The following is a 22,460-nucleotide window of genomic DNA, read 5'->3' on the forward strand; positions in this document are numbered from 1 at the left end:
CACTTGAAAGTCATTTGGAATAAACGAGGTGGCAAGGTGGCAACAGGGCTCAAATGCTCCGAAACTCTTAATGGAAGTGCGATTTGAATTAGATTTTCTATAAAATAATTAATAGATTTTACTATATTGGCAACTTCTGCTCATACGAAAGAAGCCTTTTTTGGTTGCAGGTGGAGGGGGAGAGGGGCCCACAGTCGGCGGTACTCCTTGTAAGTTGTAACTGTAACAACCCAGGACCTCACCCAAAATGGCTAGTCAGAAGGTATTATTTAGGTTCCTTAATCCTGTATAAGTATCCAAGATCTACCCAGCGAATAACCAATGTAGGACTAAACACACGCCCGTACGGGTTCTCACATACTCCCCCCATTCAAGCCTTGACATCCTCGTCAGGCTAAGGGTTCATATCTAATCACAAACACTACGATTGGTCCGTGGTCAGCCCCAATGGATCCGTGCTGCAGTGTCCCTTAGTTCACATAGGTTATGGGCCGGATCCGCTCTGATACCATTTGTAACAACCTAGGATCTCACACAAAATGGCTAGCCGGAAGGTTTTATTTGGGTTCCTTAATCCTGTATAAGTACCCAAAATCTATCTAGCGAATAACCGATGTGGGACTAAATACACATCCGCATGGGTTCTCACAGTAACCCCGGCGGTCGGCCAGAAACGGCCTCGCCCGCTCGCCGGCGCCCTTGTTGGTCACAACAAAGGCGAAGACGGTGAAGCAAAACTGCACAAGAGGATGACGATGAGGAGTAAAAGAAGAAAACGTAGAAGAGCTGAAGAGTAGGTTTATAGCCAGAGAATAACTGAGGTAGAGGCATAGAGCTAGAGCCGAGAGGAGCCAGGTTGCTAGAGGCGTAGCGTAGGTTTATAACTTTTTGCCGTGGGCGATGGGATTAGGACGGGCGGACAGCGACTCCGAACACCCTCATCTTCCCATGTCTTGTTGAGGTAGCTATTGCTCTGGCTCTACGACCATGATTCACTGTAGATACGGAGTCTGGGTGGAGGCCTTCCTTTGGGCCGGAGCCTTAGGCGACAACCTAGGTCACCTAAGGCTTGAGCCAGCCCTGCTGGCAAGCTAGCATCTTGAAACTGAAAACATTTAATGCGTAGGTTCCATACAACATAAAATTAACCCAAGTCTGAGGCCACGACAATCCACATGTAATTATTCATGTGTCTAGACATTTAAACAGGAGTTCATCCTAGTTCGAGCAGAACAGATCCACTAATTCTTTTATTTCAGTTAGTAAGAGAGATTTTGAACTAAAAAATAGACCTAGAAGCTAAAAGAGGGTATTTGGAGCAATTGCAAGAATTAGGTTCATTCCTAATGCAAAATAGCGAGCTGGCCAAGGGACCCGGCATATGGCAAAGTCCTCTATGTCTATATGGCAAGAACTAAGGACAAAACAATATGGCCAAGGATTGGGACCAACTAGCTCCTAGCTTCGCACCAAAACCTTGGAGAACGGATTAGGACTATGATAACATCATTGAGAAGGAGAAAAGTGAAAAGCTCTGCAACGATGGTTTGTTGCATGGCAAGGAGATTCAGCATTGGTGTTTTATGCTGCAACTAGGCTATGAATTGCATCGGCTCGATGGATCACCCAAATATGCTAGTTTATTGTGCGAAATACCGAGCTAGCCAAGAGACCTAGCCCGTGGCAAAGCCCTCATTCATCTCTCTGGGTCATTTCTGTACATCAGGCAAGAACTAAGGACAGCATATTAATGCCAAGGATTGGATCCAATCAGCTCATAGCTTCCCACTAAACACTTGGAGAATGGACTCTATACAAGGACTATAATGACATTTCATACCAAGACTGAGATGACATATTAAAAAAATAACTTGAAGGATAAAAAGCTCCACACCGGTGGTCTGTTATGTTCCTGGTAATATGACTAGGTAATAAAAACCTAATCTTTAGGCTCTTTTTTTTTTTTCACAAAATGACCCATTAATATATAATTATAACAAGCACCAAGCCATGAATACCCCTTAACATATAATTACATAAAAATATACAAAATATATAAAAATACATGATCATGTATATAAATATATTTTATTTTATTTCTGGATAAACACACGGGTTGGTCATTTTCAGTAGGCTGGTCACAGCCTCACGTCAACGGTGTCTTATCTTCGGGACCAACAAACCACAATGGGACCCAACAACTGTACTGGATCCAGTTTGACTCAAAGGGGGCCGAGTCCATCTAAACTAGGGCGCTTACACTGGCTTCTCGCGTCTACTGTATCGGCGGCGTCTTTCATGTCCTACATGACGTGCACGGCGTGGCGGTCCCTTGCATCAATCACAACCGTTTATTTTGATAATAATGCATCGAGATGCGTATTTGATATATAGGACAATAGGCGGTCGTGATTGATGGCTTGTACGGCTTCGTGGTGTGACCAGACCCGACACGCTCGTTGCACGCCAATCCAGTCCAATCCAATCGCGAGTAAACGAGATTAGCCACACCAACCGAAAGATATAATATTACAATGAATAGATCACACACTGCCACGTGCCCCAGACCCATGGCTGGACAATAAAACTAGGCCTTTAGATACACAGGCACCTGTCGGTCGCTTCGCCAAATCCCTCTTGCCTTCCGTCGGCCGGCCGGCGCGGCCCTTATATAAGCGCTTCCTCGGTGTCCCACTGCGTTCCCCTTCCGTGCTCGGATTTTCCCCCTTCGCTCTTCGATTTGCCGTTTCTCGCGTTTCACGAGCTCTCTCCCGGAGATGGCGTTGGGGAAGATCAAGGTCGCGAACCCGATCGTCGAGATGGACGGTGAGCACCAACTCTCCTCCTTCCTCCCCTTCCGCGATCTATGCGCTTCTACTTATCTCGATGCATCAACTACATGTTCATGGTTATCTGATACTGTGAAGTTTCCAAAATCACAATTTTTTCTTTTCTTGTTCAAGTGTTTGATAAGCTGTCTCAGATGATTAAAAACCGCTGTTGTGTAAATTCTTACTTCGGACGCTTCTCAGTTACTTTGCCGAGTTTTCTGATTTACTTCTCTCAAACGTGGGAAAATATTGTGGATTTTTTTAATCAAAGAAAACCATTTTGTTATTAGATGATGATATAATTTGCTAGGACTGGCGTTTAAACGTGCAAAACCTTCCCCACCCCTGCGAAATTGAAGGTTGTTGGTTAACTGCGATGCTACTTTATTATGGAGAGAATATTTTCTGCAATTTAACATATTTTAAGAGTATATATTGTCTTGAGAATTTTATTGCTCGCTTGCAAGATCAAAAGATCATGTATCTATCAATCATTTGACGTGCATACGCAAATATAATGCATATATTACATAACTGCGGCGCCAATTTTTTGGTGTTCAATATGCTTTTCATTACTTATGTTTTGATGAACTTAAATGTTTTTCCTATTATAAAATTATAGAATCACGGAATATTTTGTTTTAGTATCCTGAGAAGCTTTTTGATACTTGGACAAAATAATAGTTTTGATTCGAAGGATGTACTATGTTTATATGGCTTTTGCAAGTCACATATTTGGTAATTACTGGCTTCATCTGTTTGGTTCTTTGGTGCAGGGGATGAAATGACTCGGGTCATTTGGAAATCAATCAAAGATAAGGTGGGCGATGAATTTAATATCGTACTTGGCTTTTCTATTTCATCTTTCTTGCTTGCCATTTTCTCTGCCCTTTCTTTTTGCTTGGATGAGTATTTGTTATCGTTGCCAGATTTAAGATCACGTCTTCTGGATCTGATGTTTTGATGAAACATGCAGCTTATTTTCCCATTTCTGGACTTGAATATCAAGTACTTTGACCTAGGACTTCCCAATCGTGATGCTACAAATGACAAAGTTACAGTTGAAAGTGCTGAAGCTACTCTTAAGTAAGCATCATGCTCTTTTTATGACCTATTAATCATGTAATTTTTCCAGTCTTTGATGCATCTTCCTCAAACATTCTTGTGTCTTATCTCTTTAGACTCAGTAGTGCAAAATTCGTTAATCGTTTGGCTTGTACTTAGTAGTATTCTCATAATAATATGCCTTTGCTAGTTAAGTGTGTGAATGAATACCTGTAGCATTAGCTAAAGCTTTCTTCCAATCAAGATTTTTAAATCCTGTGGGATGGGGGCAGCCCCGTTTCGCCATCCAGGTCGAGCTTATTGGTAGATACCCTTTCTCTCTCTTCTTTCTTTCGTTGTTTCTTTTTCCTTTTTCTTCCTGTTTTTCATTCCTTTCTTTCCTTTCTTTTCTTCTCCGTTTCTTCATTCCTTTCTTTCCTTCTTTCTATCCCTTCTTTACCTTGTTTTGCCTTTTCTTCTTCCTTTCCCTTCTTTCTTCTTTCCTTCGTTCTTTTTCTTCCCCTTCTCCCTTCATTATTTTCTTTCCTTTTTTCCCATTTCTTCTTCTTTTTTTCTTTTCTTTTCTTTCCTTTTTCTTCTTCTTTACCTGTATGGATGGGTTTCAGAGTCATGCATTGTCCTAGTTTCTCTTTTCTCACAAGAACCGGATAGGATGACCGGGATGCCTCCCCATCCTGCCGGGATTTAAAGCCATGCTTCCAATCATGTTTTGTGATTTATAAAGAAACGAATGGACTACTAGACATATTCTCCATTTGGGTTGAGGGTCTATTATCTTTTAATGGAAAGATTGACAGTAAAATTCCATGTCTCTGTTCATAGAGATTTCGACGCTGGTATCTTAATTGCTCATTTTCATAGTTTCAGTAGCTTATATTCTCTAGCCTGCTGCCACGATTTTGTACTGGTAAATTTAAATCAAGCTTACACTGCTATTTTTCTATTGTAGGTATAATGTTGCAATCAAATGTGCAACAATAACACCAGGTAAAGCTGAACCAATTGAATGGATATATATAAACTTTTGGAGGCACAAATGCTTCTCATGACTTTGGATTTGTTTTTTACCTTGTGGTTTCCATTCCAACAGATGAAACTCGTATGAAGGAGTTCAACCTAAAATCCATGTGGAAGAGTCCAAATGGGACAATCAGAAACATTTTGAACGGTATGTGATGACTTACCTGGATATAGTTTTGATTTTCACTCACTGAAGTCATATTAACCTTGTTATTTATTGTAATCTATTTTGTTTCTTTTATTTCTTTAGGCACCGTGTTCAGAGAGCCAATCATCTGCAAAAATGTTCCAAGGCTTATTCCAGGTATTGAGAAAATGTCATATTATACTTTTTTTGTGCTATGCACACATTCCTTTGCTCTCTCTTATCCGCAACATTTCCAGGATGGACCAAACCCATATGCATTGGAAGACATGCTTTTGGTGATCAGTACCGTGCAACTGATACAGTTATTAAAGGACCTGGAAAGCTAAAATTAGTATTTGGTAAGTGCATTTGCCATTAATTTAAATGTTCTCCAAGTTATTCAAAAATTGTCTATACATATGTGGTTTTGAGGCTGCATATTCAGTGTTGGAAGTCTGGACTTGATAAGCCTGCAAGATAGTGGGGACCAGTGGTTTTCAGTAGTTTTGAGTGTATTGTTTTTCTATATTACTTAATAGTGTTTTTCTGTATTTCTATGTGAGGGGTTTTATCAAATTGTGAGCAGTGACTTGGGAACCAAGGTCGTGACCTAGATATCCATGTCCCAACCAACACACAGTGCTACCTAAGAAGCCTGCAAAGAAGTGCTGGACCAAGAAGAAAGTGATTTGTAAAAATTTTGTAATGCAGAAAAGCGAATAATTAAAATATAGTATACGAGCCATATTAGGTTTGGCATTTTCTTTTCCTTCAATACCCAAGCTATGACACAGTGAATATTAAACTTTGACAGTACATTGTCCGTGCCTCTTTTATGTTTATCTTTTAGTACTTCAAAGTCTGTTTTGTTGCTAGAACATCAACTTTCATTTATTTTGGTTGCTATTTTTGAATTTAGTTAAAATCTATTTTATCATGTGCCTGAATGTCCAGAGGGGCAAGAAGAGCAAGCTGAGCTAGAGGTGTTCAACTTCACTGGTGCTGGTGGAGTGGCCTTGTCTATGTACAACACCGATGAGGTATGCATGCTGCAAGTCATATATATTGCAATCGTTATATATTTACTTTGTGGACCCTGAATTAGCATCTTTTTGTTTCTGAGATCTTTTTTTCCTGTCACCTAATTGTTTATAGTCCATTCGCGCTTTTGCTGAGGCTTCAATGAATATGGCTTACCAGAAAAGGTGGCCACTTTACCTTAGCACCAAAAATACAATTCTGAAGAAGTATGATGGAAGGTTTGTCCCATCCCTTATCACTCTGCACTTGTATTAGTAGTTATCCTCATCAAATAGTCATCACACTGTAATTTTACCCATGATACTTCAGTTCTGACTAACTTTGGTATCTTTTTCACTGTCATCTGTCCTGTGCTTACTCTTTTCTTTTTTGCCCTTTGTTTTCATATTTTTGTACTGCAGGTTTAAAGACATTTTTCAAGAGGTATATGAACCTGAATGGAAATCAAAGTATGAGGCTGCAGGAATATGGTGAGCTTTATTCACTGACTCGGCTACTCATAACTAGTGGTGTTTGCGAAAGTTTAGTTGTTTGTCTCTCATGTGCTATTAACTTTTGGTAGGTATGAGCATCGTCTTATTGATGATATGGTTGCCTATGCACTTAAGAGTGAAGGTGGTTATGTATGGGCTTGCAAGAACTATGATGGAGATGTACAGAGTGATTTTTTAGCTCAAGGTTTGAACTCTATTCCGCTTCATTTTCAGTAGAATTCTTTATTTTTCTTGGGCACTGTATGTATTTATAGAAAGTTATGTTGATAAACCATGTCTAGCCTTAGAAAAATTAAATCACGGAAGCCATATGTTCTAATTCCAGAACAAATTTCTTTCTGTTACTGCAGGTTTTGGATCTCTTGGATTGATGACATCAGTGCTGGTATGTATACCCTGAACGTATGAGATCTGCATGCTGGTGTGTATATTTCTCTCATCATTTCATAAAATTGTAAAAATAAATGCTAAATTACTTAGAATAATTAGAATGCTTGAGATTTTAGTGACACAGATTGCAGGCTGTGTACCCCTGAACCAGTAAAAAGGTTGATGGTCTCTACACAATGAAATGTGCTTCTTGTTGAAATGGAACCTCAAGATAGGAATTTGCATCTTGTTTAGGTGTGCCCTGATGGGAAAACACTTGAAGCTGAGGCTGCACATGGCACAGTCACACGTCATTACCGGGTTCACCAAAAAGGAGGTGAAACTAGTACAAATAGCATTGCTTCAATCTTTGCCTGGTCACGTGGGCTTGCGCACAGGTATGAAAGTCTCTACTTTCCTTCTATTGAATTAAATGATGGTCATTTCTACCATAGCAGAATCTGAATGGTATTATTCCTTAATTTTCTTGTGATTGCAAGTGATGGCTATAATGTCACTTTTTTCGTCTTTTATTCCCATCATCATCATCTTCATTGTTGTCATTGTCTTACTCATCATCATCACTATTCTGTCATTTGTTGAGGTGCTATCTTTATGCTTCGTTCTCATTAATCTATTGCCTGCAGTCGAATTAACCAAAAGGCGGCTATCTTCTGTCTGTTTAATAAGCAGCTGGCTTGTGTGATATTTGTTTAATGACACTACTCGACCCACTATGTGGTGAATATTTGGACAGGGCGAAGCTAGATAACAATGGCCAGCTGCTTGATTTCACTGAAAAACTTGAAGCTGCTTGTATAGGAACCGTGGAGTCTGGAAGGATGACCAAAGACCTCGCTCTCCTCATTTTTGGATCCAAGTACATCCTTACCTGTCATTACTTGTGTGGTTGCCGGGATTTACTCTTTTCTTATTTGGTTCAATCAAGTGAAATTGATGAATCAAAATTTACCCCTCTTTCCTTTTTCATAATAATCCTGCAGGGTTACAAGAGATCAGTATCTGAACACTGAAGAGTTTATTGATGCGGTGGCAGAAGAACTGAGGGCAAGACTTCCTGGCAAATCAAAGTTGTAAACCCCTCACACAATATAGGATTTAAGCAGAAATAGTCTTTTGAAAGATGTCCTTTGATTCAGCATCATTGTGGTATCAGCTCTAGTAATTCTTTTTGGGGTGTGTCTAGGTCATTCGATTTTGTATCAACTAATTTGATGTTGCTTAATGTTGGTTGCAGGTCTGATTAGGTTGGAGCTGTGGGGAAAAGGATTTTGATTATCATGTTATGTGGAGGCTATATATCTTCAGACAATAATTAACAAATCTTGTTATTAGCCATCAATTATACTATGGTTCCAAATTCACAATCAATCATGTGCGTTGTGCTTGAACTTTTAGTACATGACCAATACTTTTATCTTATTTCTGAGCTTAAATCCACTGGTTGTTTTCAACTTGCACAAATAATAGATGCACCCTCAAAATTGAGGAGATTCGACTCATCCTGTTAGCTTTAGCATTGATTGAGCTTGTTTATGAGGTTCTCTCTGTATTACTATTCCTGGTAACTACTAGAGGAGTAGCTTCATGAGTCTGAAAGCCATAAGATTCTTCTGAAACAAAATTATTCCACGGAGCGGTGGAAAGCAACACGGAAAACTATAGTCAAGTGACCATTTAGTCTAATTGGCCATTGCAGTAGAGTTTGGTTTGAATTTTATGGATCAAATACATATTTGGTGAATGAGGTCTGGAGGGGTGAAAACTGGTATATCTGGTAGGGAAAAGAATTGAGTTGTTTAAATTGGATTTTTCGTGCATTACACTAACATGATGTCAACTTGAAAATATATCAGCATTTATTTGAGCGGCTTCTTACATAAAATAACTTTTTTTTTTTTGATGGCTGTTCTTACAATTAACCATCATATTTTCTGATTTTTTTTTTTAGAAAATTAAATTTAGGGACCAACTATTTGCATGTGACTTCCTATATGAATAACAAATGGCCGGATGTAAATCTTCTAAACAAGGTTCGCCGTCTCAGTACTGGACTTCGTACCGGTGCCACGCTAGTACAATATCGGTATAGTACAGTATGGCGTTTTTTTTAACGTATCGAGTGTCGGACGTATCATATATCGGTACCGAACCGATATGGTATGGTACACTCCGTATCGTTCGATCTAAGTTGGTATGGAGTATCTTACTTTTAAGCATTACAATATGAATAATTAACCAAATTTTGGTTGGTTTGATATTTTTGATCATTTACCATTGTTGATTTTCGATGATTTTTGGGTTTGAAAACGCATATGTCCAAATTCATTTTAGGTGGCATTTCTGCAATCTATCAAACTTATGTTCTTTATTTGTTTTCTCTGTTTAAAATGTTAAATTTGATAGCATCGATATGGATTTGATTGTTTTTTTTTTTTCTTTCAAAAACTGGTAGTGTGCGGATGGTTTTTTATAAAGAATAATATATATGGGGTGCTGATGATACCTTTTTGGTGTTAAAACTCTTTTTTTTTGGGTTAATGTATAACTTCTCTCCTCGGACTGGAGACAAGAACCCAACATGTTGGGACCTCAAAGTACGGTGAAAATTGGACAATGCTATCCTGTTATGCGTATATGGAGCTATACAGTAGCAGCAGTCATTGTTTTGCTTTCCTCAAGTTATTTCGAGGAAGACTAAGGTAGATTGGTACCTATAGACTTATTTAGTTTGTGAAATTTTTTTTAATAATATTTTTTTTTAAAAAATAATTTTTGAAAATATATTATTTAGAAAAATAATTTTTGTATGTTTTATTGATGATGAGAAAGTAACACATTTCACAATAGCTTATGTTTGATTGGGCATCTAATTTTTTTTAAAAAATGAAATACTTATTATATTTTTAGTAAAAAAAAAATTGTACCTATGAGTTTTGATGGCTTAAGGGTGCTTAAAAAAAAATGGTCTCAATTTCTAACCAGCGGAAAAGTAGTTTTTTTATATATTTTTTGATTTTTTTTCTCATTAAACATAAAATTTTATTTCATGAAAATGCTATTTTTTGTTTTTTTTTCATTTGCAATTTTCAATTAAACAGGAAATATTTTTTTATTTTTTTGTTTTCTTCTTTTTTTTTTCACAAGCCAAACGAGTAATATACGGGCGCATATCTTGAGGCTGCTTGGAAAGCAACGATTGCTATTATGGTGATCGTGAATTTTAGTTTAAATGCTACTATCTCTTGCTATTTTAGATAAGAGATGGGTTCCATTATAAATGATTTGGTTCTCTCTTTGGCATCCTCACCACCGAATGCCTCTGTTTCATCTGTCTGGGCGTGCACATCGGAGGTCTGGCCGCCGGGGCGCGATACAAATAGTATATGTGGTAAAGTGAAAATCCGAACCCAAAGTTTAAAAAACAATTTTTTACCATTACGGTATCAACTCATGAAACTGTTTATAGATTCGTAAAGCCGGATGGCGCGAATTAAAATGCAGACCCCGAAAACCTAGAGAAGAAAGTTGTTCATTATTTCTGTTGTATAAATTTTAAAAAAATCTCTGAAGTTATGCAGCCAAATATTTAAGTGATTGTCAAAGCATATTCAAGAAATTAGCAAAGTATATTTCGAGAACCCATTATCGTATTTTTTTTAAATAAAAAAAATCATCATAGTATGTTTTTGAGATATTCGTGGAATCTCCATAATTTTATAGAACTTCCTGAGTATATTTTCTGGATTATTATTATATATTTACATCCTTGTATCTATTACTATTGAAAGCAACTGTATGGAAGCACTATAAAATAATACGTAGAAAAAAACTTCATAATTCTATTTTGCTTTTCTACATGGTATTGGCGTCTCTGTTGCAATTTCTAAATGTTGTCGGATTCCGGCTCTATGCCATACAAAGTGAAGTATGATACAACATGCTTATGATCGACTTCAATGCCCTTAATAAGCGTTCACTCTCCATGAAAGATTACTTACAAAAAGTAAAGAGATTCTCAGACATTCTAGCTGCTATTAGTCGACAAGGGGCTTTTGCAAATATTCGCCATCCGATGCTACTCAAGCTTGGACCCAAGTATGAGCACCTTGTCTCCACTCTTCTCACCATGGGCATTGCTGCAAGCTTTGATAGAGTTACACGGCATTCTACTGCAATATGATGTATGTGAGGACTTGTGCGGACGTGTGTTTAGTCCCACATCGGTTATTCGCTGGGTAGATCTTGGATACTTATACAGGATCAAGGAACCCAAATAATACCTTCCAGCTAGCCATTTTGGGTGAGGTCCTGAGTTGTTACAAAAGGTATCAGAGCGGACCCGGTCTATAACCTATGTGGACTAGGGGACACTGCAGCACGGATCCATTGGGGCTGACCACGGGTTAATCAGGGTGTTTGTGATTTGATATGAATAGATATGAACCGTTAGCCTGACGAGAACGTCATGGCTTGAACGGATGGAGTATGTGAGGACCCGTGCGGACGTGTATTTAGTCCCACATCGGTTATTTGCTGGATAGAGGTTGGGTACTTATACAGGATCAAGGAGCCCAAATAATACTTTCTGGCTAGTCATTTTGGGTGTGGTCCTGAGTTGTTACAATGTACAAATGAGACTCCATGCATACAATATATCTTCTCCCATGGGTGGAATTCCACCTACTGCCAATTTCATACAAAAGAACAACACTCTGAAGCCTATCTCAACGCACACAGCTGCTTGCATGCAATCACCCCATAGCAAAATTTGGTGTCTAAGTCTGCCGGAAGTATGGCATATACTGCTTTAAAGTATTACCTCTGCTTTGACCGATCCTATCAGGCTGATGTCAACTCGCCACAAGCTAATCTTGCTATTGCCAATGACCTTACTTGGTACACAGTAGCCCAGAGCAAGTCAACATAGGGGACGGTTCAGGAATGGCTATAAACATAGTTGGCCACTCTCATTGTCTCTTCTCGTCCTATTTGGCTTAATAATATTTTGCATATGCCTCAAATAACTAAAAATCTTTTATCTATCTCACTTTACTCGTGATAACTCATGCCTTTTTGAATTTCATCCTGATCATTTTGTTGTGAAGGACCTCACCACGCCCAAATCCTTCTCTAGGGAATGCTTAAGAAAGTATCGACTGCTTCTTGCTTGATGATGCCACTAAGTTGGCTCCTGCCATATTTGCTGCTTCAACTCATGTCTCTCATCTAGCATCAATGTGGCTAGATCATGCTGCTATGCCTATTGTCACTCCGAGTTCTTCGTTCTTTAAATTTGTCTTTTAATAAAGAAAATGATGTGTTTGTTTATTCTTCGTGTCAATTAAGCAAAAGTCATGACTTACTTTTCAGTCCTCACATCCACTAGAATTTATTCGTATCGATATTTGGGGATCTGCTCCCACTGCCTCCTATTTTGGCTATCGATATTACATTCACTTTCTAGATGTTTTTAATTGTTTTTCTTGGTTTTATCCATTGAAAAATAAATTAGATATTTACCATGTCTTTTACACTTTTTGCATGCATGTTGAGAATATTTTGCCATGTAAAATAAATTTTTTACAAACTAATTGTGCACGTGAATGCCAGTCTAATCTTTTTTAGAAATAATTAAATGTCAATGGTATTGGCCATCATTTCTCTTGTGCCTATATTTCTCAATAAAATGGAGCAGCGGAATGAAAAGATTGCCACATTGTAGATCTAGAACTTTCCCTTCTTGCTCAATAAATTTTGAGATTACATATTTGAAAAAGTTAATTTCATCATTAATTAGTTATCCATATGTATCCTTTATTTTATCTCTTCTTGGGAAAAAATATTTAATAAGAAACCTGACTATAATTTTCTTTGCATTGTTGGTTGCTTATGCTTTCCATAGCTGATGCTAAATATAAATTAAAATTTTGTTCTCTTTCGTGTGTCTTTCTTGATTATCCTATAGGTTTTTATGAGTACCGATGGCTTTTTATATCTTGTGATGTTGCTTCAATGAGCACCCTTGTCCTTATGCACAACACCCTCCTTGAGAGGAGAATCATAAAATTCCGAGCATCTCTTCTTCACCTTGGACTTCACTCAATCACAACAATTCTCAGAACCTGGTGCAAGCCAACTTCCTGACATCCCACCCCAGCCCGAATCACATATTACCTCTAAACCCATGTCACCTAATCAAGCCATTCAACGTCCAGCCAATGAGCCCCATGTGTCTCCATACCTATAGCCTTCCATTGAATCCATCTCAACTGCGCCCTACACTACCGCATCCGAGTTTGCACCTAGTGATCCAACCTAGTGAACCTTTGGTCTCTCCAAGAGAACACCATTCTTCCTCTTCTCAAGTTGGTGGCTATCATATGCTTACACAGTCAAAGAATGGAACACTAAAGCCACACCGCTTCAGTATCAAACATCCTATAGCTTTTGTGGCTCGCTACTCTCCTACCAAGCCGACATGCTTTACACAAGCTCAGCAGGATCCTCAATGGTGTGAAGCAATGGCTGATGAGTACAATGCCTTGATCTCCAATGGCACTTGGATTCTTTCACCACCTTCTCCTTCGCAGCATATTATTGGCAACAAATAGATGTCAGAATCAAAAGGAAAGTTGATGGTTTTATGGAGCACTACAAAGTAGATCTTGTGGCTAAGAGGTTTAATCAACAAAAGAGATTGACTATGATGAGACCTTTAGCCCTATTATCAAGCCTGTGACCGTTCGTGCTATCCTTTCGCTTGCTATCTTTGGCAGTTGGCCTATTCATCAATTAAATGTTTAAAATGCATTTCTTCATGGTAATCTACATAAAGCAACCTCTAGGTTTCGCTAATCCGAATCATCCTACTTACGTTTGCAAAATGCAACATTTTCTTTATGACCTCAAGCAAGCTCCATGGGCCTAGTTCCAATGCCCTAGTTCTTATTCGCAAACTCTTGGTATTTTGTGGGTTTAAAGCCAATGTGTCTCTATTTATCAAGCGTGCCAAGAGTTATATGGCACTTCTTGTTTATGTCAATAATATTCTTCTAACTGGCTCACCACGCACCCCATTAGATTCTCTTATTGCCTCTCTTCAATCGGAATTTGCTATGAAGGACTAGGACTCTTATTATTTTCTTGGAATTGAGGGCAAACCTACTTCTTCGGGACTTCACTTGCAGCAGTCCAAGTATATTTTTGATCTCCTAAGGCCAAAATGGACGATGCAAAACATGTTTCCACTCCTGTATCTGCGGGTTCCTAGATGTCCTTATGTGCTGGTACTCCGCTTCTTGATTTGGTTTACTATTGCAGTCTGGTGGGGGCCCTTTAGTATCTAACCCTTATACATCTAGATATTGCTTTTGTTGTCAACCAAGTGAGTCAATTCATGAATTGACCGACTATCTTGCACCGGCTTGCAGTTAAGCAAATCATTCGGTATTCGAAAACACCATTGATTACAACCTTCATTTGACCCAAAATTCCCCTCTTACTCTTCACGCCTATTCGAATGCTGATGGAGCCAGTAATTTTGATGATCGTTGTTTTGTTAGTGGCTCCAGTATCTTTCTAGGATCCAATCTCATTTCTTGGAGTGCTAACAAGCAGAGAATAGTTGCATGTTGCAGTACCGAGTTTGAATATAAGGGGCTTTCTAAGAAGTCATTTGGATTCTATTTTTACTTCAAGAATTGAAAATTCTCCTTTCTAACTCACCAATACTATGGTGTGATAATATATCAGCCATCTATCCCATTGCTAATCCAATTTTTCATGCTTTTACTAAGTACATAGAAATTGATTTCCATTTTATATTCTTGTCAACAACTTCATATTTAATTAATCTTTTCCTCCAATCAACTAGCTGATATTTTTATAAAGGGGCTTTTCTGTCAATGCATTCAACTACCATGCTCTAAGCTCTCAATGTTATCTACTCAGCTTGCGTAAGTGTATTAACTGTATAAATCTTCAAAAAATCTTTGATATCATGTAGCCAAATCTTCAGGAGATCATCAAAACATATTTAACAGATTACTTAAGCATATTTATGAAATTTATTATCACATATTTTTCATTAATAGATTACCAAGATATATTTTTGAAATATTCCTAAAATCTCGAAGCATATTCTTGGAATATGCATGCAATTTTTAAAATTATGTAAAATTCATAAAGTATATTTTTGGGTTGTACATTTCTATTCTTATATTTATTATCATATTTTAAGATTTACTATTATATAGTTCTATTCCTGCATCTATTTCCATTTCTAAGCAATTGTACAGTAATATTATAAAGAAAAAGTTGACATATTCACCGAAACAGTTTGACTCGATTCCTTTGGTTTTTCGGTGTCAGAAGAAAAAGAGGCGTCCGTCAGAGCTTGTGCGGTGGCCACAAGCAAGCATGTCCTATCTCTCTTCTTTGGCTGCTTTCCCTCGCTCCGTACAGAAGCGGCCCTTCATCTTCTCGATTCCGCAAAGGAGACCCAAATCTCCAACTAGTTGTCTGAGAATTGGGGCAGAGGAGATCGCAGGGCTCGCCCACAACAAGGTCAAGCTCACCAGTCCCACCTCTCCCGGATCTTCTTTTTGGAAGATAAGAGTAGGAAATTTTTCGTTTTTCTTGGTTGATACTGGGTTTCTGTTTCAGGTGTTAGTAGCAGCTACTCTTGCCTCTGCGATCGGGCAGATCTCCAAGCCGTTGACTTCGGCTATTAATGGGAAGGGAATCGATCCGAAGGCGGCGGTTCGGTCAGGCGGAATGCCGTCGACTCATTCAGCTGTAAGACGAGAGTTTATTACTTCTGTCGCGGGGTTTCTTTAATTTGGTGTTTTAGTCGAGCGAATTCCAATTTCTTGATGATTTCGAATTGCTTGCTTGACTCACAGAGCGTTGTAGCTGCTGCAACTTCTCTTGGTCTACAAAGGTAGGCAAAGAAAGTGTTTGTTATAATCTTTGAAAGATAAGTTTATGTGACCATGGGACTGCATCAGTTCTCGTGCTAGGAGCTATTATTAATTTTGTTATGGAAATTATATAGTTAAGAGGCTGGAAATTCATGTTGGATTGAGCTGTTGTTAGCTTTATGACTAGGCTTATGCTTGTAACGCAGGGGATTTTCAGATTCGATCTTTGGCATGTCCGTGGTCTTTGCTGCACTTGTAATGTACGATGCCCAGGTACACTCTGTTGTGTTTGTAAATTTTCCCTGACACCATGAATCCATGATGCACTCTACAAAAGTTGAAGATGTCCTTCCATTAATTTAAGCAAAACATTTAGGTTGTTTGTCTTGATACTACTTCCGCTCATATTTATCCAGAAAGATTATGTGAGTTGGCTGAGGCTCTTGCCATTAGAAATAATCAGGCTTAGAACAAAGAACAATATGACCACCAAGCTTCGCTCCAATTTTATGTACTTGGTTTCAGGAACCCAAGCCGTTCCATTTTCTATTTTGACATGTCGCACCTCAGGCCCCCTTTTTTACTGTGACTACCTAATATCTTTTTTATAAATGCCCATACGATCTCAGTCGAGAAAATTAAGCTGGCTTTGGCTTGCTTAATATTAATTTTTTCCTAAAAAACTTTGAATCCGACTCCTGTTTTAGTTCAAGTTGTTCCTATGTTCCAGAAATTAATTGGTTGTGTGCAGATAGTTTGCTAGGAGGGTCATACAGATGACAGATTCTATAATTACAAAATCACACTAACATGATTATCTATACTATCATGTCTACATATGGTGAAAATAGTGCGCCTCTGACTTCATAATATAGAATTGGCAATTAGATGCCTGTATCCTGCTCGATGCAATTTCTTTTGCTTTTGTTTAACATTGTGTTCGTATATAGATAAAAAGTAATGATTTGCTCAGGTGGTTCCATGAGATGTTAAACACGGTAATTCAAATTGCTGCATTAGATTTCTCAAAAAAATTTCATATTAGCTTCATATGGTCAAAGCCTGAAATCAACATATTGGAGGGGGACTATCTGAAGAAAAGCGATTAATTTGAAACCCAGGCCCTTGTTATTTTGCTTGGAAATGTCAAGCCTTTTTTTTTTTGCCCTTCCAATTTGTTTTTTGTGCTTTGCATTTTCGTATGTGCCTCTTTTCTCAATTACGCTGTTGACAAAAACTTAGTTTAACCACATACAATGCAAAACAGTCTTGAGAAAGATGAGAGAAACCACATGATTGGATTTATTGCTTATTTCTGGTTGAGACACTGAACTGCTTCTAAAAGTGAAACATTGGGTCAACTAGTAGACATTTGAAGAATGGAGAATAAGCAAAGCGTCCTCCTGAGACAAAGCCTGCCAGCTTCAGCAGATAATCAGTTTCCAATCAAAATTCGGTGTTGCGTAATGTTAGGAGTTTGAATCTTTTGAGAAGATGGCAAGGTTCTTAGCTGAACTGTGTCTTCTGCGCATTCAATTCATGGTGGAATTCTGTCTCTTGTTTACTTCTGACCATCTAAGGACCTAAAACTATTTATGGATTAATATAAGACTCAACATTATTTGTTTAAGCTGCAATATGTGCTCATTTATAGTTGCTCTAAAAATATGTTTTAACCATGCTATTCTTTGAATACTTAGTATGAGAGAATGAATATTTTGAATGCCACATTTAGTGAATGTGGTGTTTGTTTTCTCATTTATATGTTTAATCAACTTTAGGGAGTTAGAAGAGAGGTGGGTTACCATGCAAAGATTTTGAACAAGCTACTGAAAATCCAAGACAAGTCAACTCTTGATCCAGAGGAAGATGATCTAAATGATTCTAAACATGGAACATCCTCTATAAATTCCAAGGAAATTGTCCCCCTTGTCTCCATCTCTGAGAAGGCAAATTCTTATACATCAAGATTGGAATCCAATCAAGTTCGCTGTTCTGGAATTACACCAAGGAAATTGGGTGCAATGCCAAGTTTGAACGTTGATGTTAAAGATTCATCTGAGAAAACCTACAGCAAATGCAATCCATTGAATGAATTGGTTGGTCACACAGAAATTCAGGTTCTAGTTGGTGCTCTGTTGGGTTTCATTGTAAGTTTAGCCATTGATACTATATTATAACTGTAGCAATTACATTCTTCTCATTCAATACTAAATTCAAAATCAATGTAAGTTGTCTGCATATAAATAATGGTCTCTTTTTCCTAGCTTTTGTAGTTATGCGTCTCTTTCCAAATTCATAGTTTGATCCTATCATGCAGTACAGAGACAAAAGAAGAAAATGGAAAACTGTTTTCTCTAAGAGGAAAAGAAAGGAAAATAGAGTGAATGGCTTCATGATAAAGTGTACACTGTATATAAGATATTTAAGTTGTTCCATTGTTCTATTTCTGGTGTCCCTAACACTAGCTTGGTTTTTTTTTTGGGTAAAGTAACACTAGCTTGGTTTCAATGAAACCATTTGTGCTGCGTATGTTTGTAGGGTCCCTTTTGCTTCTCTGGACTAGCAAAGTACGTATTAGTGCATATCATAATCTCAAAGCAGAGAAAATTGTTCTAGTTAGATTGGTAGAAAGTTTTCGTGACATACAAATATTGTACCTTTCCTTCAATCGTATGTAAATGTCCATATTAATTCTTGTAGTATAAGTGAAACAAGTAATTTACTAAACAGCGACTTGGAGTAGTGGGTGAAGGGACAGCAAACATGTTTACATACAGCATTTATGAGTTTGCACATGTGGTGTTGTTGAAAATAATTAAATTTTTCATGTTATGTGATATGCGATTAGCATTTGTACTTCTAATGAATTTAAAATTCCTGTATTATTGTGAAAGTGCAAACTTCCTTTTTCCAGGTTTGATCAGAAGAGATGGACATTAAAAATTTAATATTTGAATGTTGTGCTTATCATGAGTGTATTATATAGTGATATATAATTATATATTTCTAACACAGAGAAAGATCAAACATGAAAGCACTTCTAGAGTGTTTGAATGGTAAAAAATTGTCAGGCTGTGAAAAAGTTTGTAGAATATAAACCAATGATGTGGAAATAAAAATCCGTTGTTAGAGCTTGTGAATGAAGAGGATTAAGGAGAGAGAAATTAAATAAGATAGAAGAAACAGTGGCCTGATAGAACCATGTTATTTTTGAAATCAAAAGATGTGATCGGATGTGGAAGGGAATGTGGTTCATATTTTGTTTGCCTTCTTGTTTTGCAACATCTTGGTATAATGCTTATTTCTGAAATTCTTTTCAAATAGAGTTAATCTGATATTATATTTAGACTTTATGAAGACATATAAATTATAAGCATACTCGATATTGGCAGAACCCAGTCCATATAGGACTGTTCTTTGAAATTCCCATCTTGCTATCAGTGCTTGTTGATGCAAAGGAGACTTTTCTCACGGGAGCATTGCGTTGTAGTATCACAACTATTTGGCAAGATATATGTTTTCCATCTGGGAGCAAATCATTTGATTTATGCATGGTTAGCAATGTCTCAGTTAATCACAAAGACATAATCTATATCGGCTTTCTATCGTCCACCATCCCTTATAAATTAAGTCCTATGTAACTAGTAAATATCTCATATCACATATACATTTGTTTCTTCCATAACGTAAACCACCGGTATTTTATATTGAATCATATTCTAGAATCATTCTTGAAACAGACCCAGGGAAAGATTACATAACCCATTATTATTTTTTTAAAATTCTGCAATATTGTCTATCTTTTTTTCCTACCACTCTAGGTTGTATATTCATACATATTTATCTCTATTATGTTTCCCAACCATGTGATTATCTTGAAAAATGCATGAATTGAGATGAGGTTAAAAAAGGACTGTTTTAGAAGCTAGTCCATGATGACCCTCCATGGATTCACCTACATAAGCTGCGGCTAATGTTGCAAACTTTGAGAGCCTGAATAGCACTTGTAAATAATCCAAGAAGCATAACAGGTTTAGGAATTATTGAAGGAACTAAAGAAACGAGAACGTTTAACAGTGGGGACTTTGATCCAGCTGGCTTCTACTTCAGGATGCTAGCTTTTTGATGGTGTCAAAACTTTGAAGGTGAGTTTTTCAAAATGCTTCCTGTGGATAGCAGCAGAAGTTATTTTCTGCTCATTATGTGACACAGTCAAGTCTGAACGGTATGGAGATTTAGATAGTGTCGTTTTCCATGACATCTTGGAAATATTTTCTGGATAATTTTGCTTGTATCTAAAGAAATGCGATTTGCTAGGACATTAGCAAAGAAGGAAGCAAGTGATTTTATTCATAGCTCATGTATTGTCTCATGGCCTTTCACATTCTGCTCTGTTGCAGTTGACTTCTGACTCACAATGAGCTAATTATTTGGCAGTTTTTAATCCAAATTTTATCTCCTGGTACTTCAAACAACACAATCACTCTAGATATGCTATCCTCAATAATTCTATAGTCAGTTCATGGTGGTGCCCCTCCAAGCCCACCATGAACAATGTTACTTACAAGTGGGTCAAGGTGGAGAACACGGGGGACCAAATGCTCTTTTGTGGATTGGATGGTGTATAAGCAAATTGGAATCTTACCTTGATGCATTCCTCTTCAACAACCCATGAGACAACTTAGAATTATGGGAGCAGTTAATTTAATGGAATCGGCCACAGGGGAACAATTAATCTCATTTTGTTCTTGAACGTTATACTTGCTGGTGATGCACAAATAAATGATTCAAATAGACCAATTTGGAATATTATGACATGAAACACGAAGCAAACAAATCTTCAATATCCAAAATGCTGCGTGAAATTGAACCTAAGAAGACTTGTTTGGTACGATAGATCGATCCTCACCTCTCAGGTATACAAATCCGAATCGTAACGAGAAGAAACCCCAAAGCCAGCAAAATTCTCCTCCCCTTCCACCCCACCGACCTCAAAGCCCAAGCCTTGCAGCAGAGACCTCAGGAGCGGCGCCACCGGCGGGCGCCCGTTGTCCGGCCACGTCGCGAGCAGCGTCCCCTTGACCTTCCTCATCTGGCACTCCCCGAGGATCGCCGCTCCAAGGCCGTCCATCACGCTCCCCGACGGCAGGTGCTCGACCCCCTGGACCACGGCCGGATCACCTCCACGCCTCTGCTCCGAGGTCTCCAGCTTGAAGGCCAGCGCCTCGTCCACCGCCAGCCTCTCCCGGTAGTTCTGGCTCCGGACCGAATCCAAGATCAGAACGGTCTCCGCACGGATCTCGCCGAGCAGAGACTTCGCGACGGCGCGGGACCTCTCGGCGGTGACGGGGTACTGGACGGAGACGAGGACAGCCGGCGGCGATGGCGCCGGTCGGTCGACGGCGTAGATGTTGCAGGAGCGGTCGCGGGGGGAGGGCGCGAGGGAGTTTCCGGAGAGAGGGATCTCCGGGAGGATTAGGGTTCCGATGAGGGTTTTGTGGGGGATGCGGTGGAGGAGGGAGATGGATGGGGCTGAGATGGCGATGACGAGGAGGGAGGGGCGGAGGAGATTAGGGTTAGGGGTATGGTTCAGGAGGAGGAAAGGGGAGGGGACCGGGGGAGACGGGGCGGCGAAGTTGTCGAGGTCATCTTGGAAGAATCTCGAGGGCGGAGGGGTCTCGGTGAGGACGTCTTCCATCTCTCTCCAACTCTCGCTGCGCTTCGCTTTCCCTGCAGGGATCCAAAACAACTCCCAAAAAAAGTATTTAAAAGAAAAAAAAGACAAGAAAACACGCAAAAACCTTCTTCCATTATACGGAAGCGGGTCGAGTCCGACGTTCGTTCGAACCGCTTGATGGGCTCACGCAGTCCCGACGCTCGATATTGAGATGCCCAAAAAATGGTTACGCTTTACACGAAATAGCATGTGTCACGAAATCACATTTAAGTATTTAACCTATACCGGCTGTGAGGATCTTATTCGTCATTTTTTTTTTAAATATTTATAAAAGATCAAAAAATTTAAATATATGATATAATCGATGGATTGCTTGTTGGAGCGTCCAAACAACCCTTAGGGAGGCAGGAAGCTTTGTAGAAACATTACATAGAAAAAATATGTTAGTTTACTTTATGAAAGTATGGCATTGCAGCTATGAGCTAGATATTAGGTTTAAGGTATGTAAGTTGTAAATTTTATCTGCATAGAGAATGCCATTGAAAAGTTACAATGATGTTAAAGGAGACAGCTAGGATTTAGAATCAATTCCATATAGTTGAGAGATCACTATTTTAAAAAGGTGGTTTATAAGGCACATATGCAGCTGCAAATTGTTTCGCTGCTTTTATTTATGATGTGTTTTAAAATTTAAACTTTCTTATGAGCTTATAATAATACTTTGTTACAATTATTATTTACTTTTTGGTACAAATTTGAGCATGGTTTATATTTCGCTGGGGATATTGTTATTTTGTTGAGTAACCATGTCATGTTATATTAGAACTTAAAAATAAATACTCAAAAGTCTCAAATAAGTCGGAATATGCATAGTGCATACTTAATTCT

At 38.4% G+C, this 22,460-nt stretch overlaps 3 protein-coding genes across 5 annotated transcripts; 2 read left to right on the forward strand and 1 right to left on the reverse strand.

Annotated features, from left to right (window-relative positions):
- The first annotated feature begins 2,616 nt into the window (after nt 1-2,616).
- On the forward strand, nt 2,617-8,470 carry LOC103702977 (isocitrate dehydrogenase [NADP]-like). 3 transcript variants are annotated; one of them, XR_603381.3, is made up of 16 exons: nt 2,623-2,826; nt 3,608-3,651; nt 3,808-3,917; nt 4,846-4,883; nt 4,987-5,064; nt 5,167-5,220; nt 5,301-5,402; nt 5,998-6,083; nt 6,199-6,302; nt 6,486-6,554; nt 6,647-6,762; nt 6,929-6,963; nt 7,203-7,345; nt 7,705-7,827; nt 7,952-8,117; nt 8,206-8,470. XR_603381.3 is itself a non-coding variant. In XM_008785651.4 (16 exons), exons 1-16 carry the CDS (start codon nt 2,778-2,780, stop codon nt 8,213-8,215), a joined length of 1,251 nt encoding a protein of 416 aa, XP_008783873.1. In that variant the 5' UTR covers nt 2,623-2,777; the 3' UTR covers nt 8,216-8,470. The 3 variants fall into 3 exon arrangements, 2 of the variants coding, with proteins under 2 accessions (XP_026658762.1, XP_008783873.1); XM_008785651.4 differs by having other exon boundaries at nt 7,952-8,041; XM_026802961.2 differs by lacking the exons at nt 7,705-7,827; nt 7,952-8,117; nt 8,206-8,470 and having other exon boundaries at nt 2,617-2,826; nt 6,929-6,999; nt 7,093-7,264.
- A 6,856-nt stretch (nt 8,471-15,326) lies between these two features.
- LOC103703048 lies at nt 15,327-18,158 on the forward strand. Its single transcript, XM_008785748.2, has 5 exons — nt 15,327-15,536; nt 15,636-15,767; nt 15,875-15,912; nt 16,099-16,165; nt 17,674-18,158. Exons 1-5 carry the CDS (start codon nt 15,390-15,392, stop codon nt 18,070-18,072), a joined length of 783 nt encoding a protein of 260 aa, XP_008783970.2. The 5' UTR covers nt 15,327-15,389; the 3' UTR covers nt 18,073-18,158.
- Nucleotides 18,159-20,598: 2,440 nt separating this feature from the next.
- LOC103702978 lies at nt 20,599-21,725 on the reverse strand. The gene has a single exon (XM_008785652.4). It carries the CDS (start codon nt 21,591-21,593, stop codon nt 20,808-20,810), a length of 786 nt encoding a protein of 261 aa, XP_008783874.2. The 5' UTR covers nt 21,594-21,725; the 3' UTR covers nt 20,599-20,807.
- Nucleotides 21,726-22,460: the final 735 nt, after the last annotated feature.

Source organism: Phoenix dactylifera, chromosome 8 (genome assembly GCF_009389715.1).
Source record: "Phoenix dactylifera cultivar Barhee BC4 chromosome 8, palm_55x_up_171113_PBpolish2nd_filt_p, whole genome shotgun sequence".
Taxonomy (NCBI): domain Eukaryota; kingdom Viridiplantae; phylum Streptophyta; class Magnoliopsida; order Arecales; family Arecaceae; genus Phoenix; species Phoenix dactylifera.

Coding starts and splice junctions, on each gene's coding strand:
- LOC103702977 (XM_008785651.4), top strand. CDS start 2,778: ATGGCGTTGGGGAAGATCAAGGTCGCGAACCCGATCGTCGAGATGGAC. Junction 3,918..4,845: donor AGTGCTGAAGCTACTCTTAA/GTAAGCATCATG, acceptor TTTCTATTGTAG/GTATAATGTTGCAATCAAAT. Junction 7,828..7,951: donor CTCCTCATTTTTGGATCCAA/GTACATCCTTAC, acceptor ATAATCCTGCAG/GGTTACAAGAGATCAGTATC.
- LOC103702978 (XM_008785652.4), bottom strand. CDS start 21,593: ATGGAAGACGTCCTCACCGAGACCCCTCCGCCCTCGAGATTCTTCCAA.
- LOC103703048 (XM_008785748.2), top strand. CDS start 15,390: ATGTCCTATCTCTCTTCTTTGGCTGCTTTCCCTCGCTCCGTACAGAAG. Junction 15,913..16,098: donor ACTTCTCTTGGTCTACAAAG/GTAGGCAAAGAA, acceptor CTTGTAACGCAG/GGGATTTTCAGATTCGATCT. Junction 16,166..17,673: donor TTGTAATGTACGATGCCCAG/GTACACTCTGTT, acceptor AATCAACTTTAG/GGAGTTAGAAGAGAGGTGGG.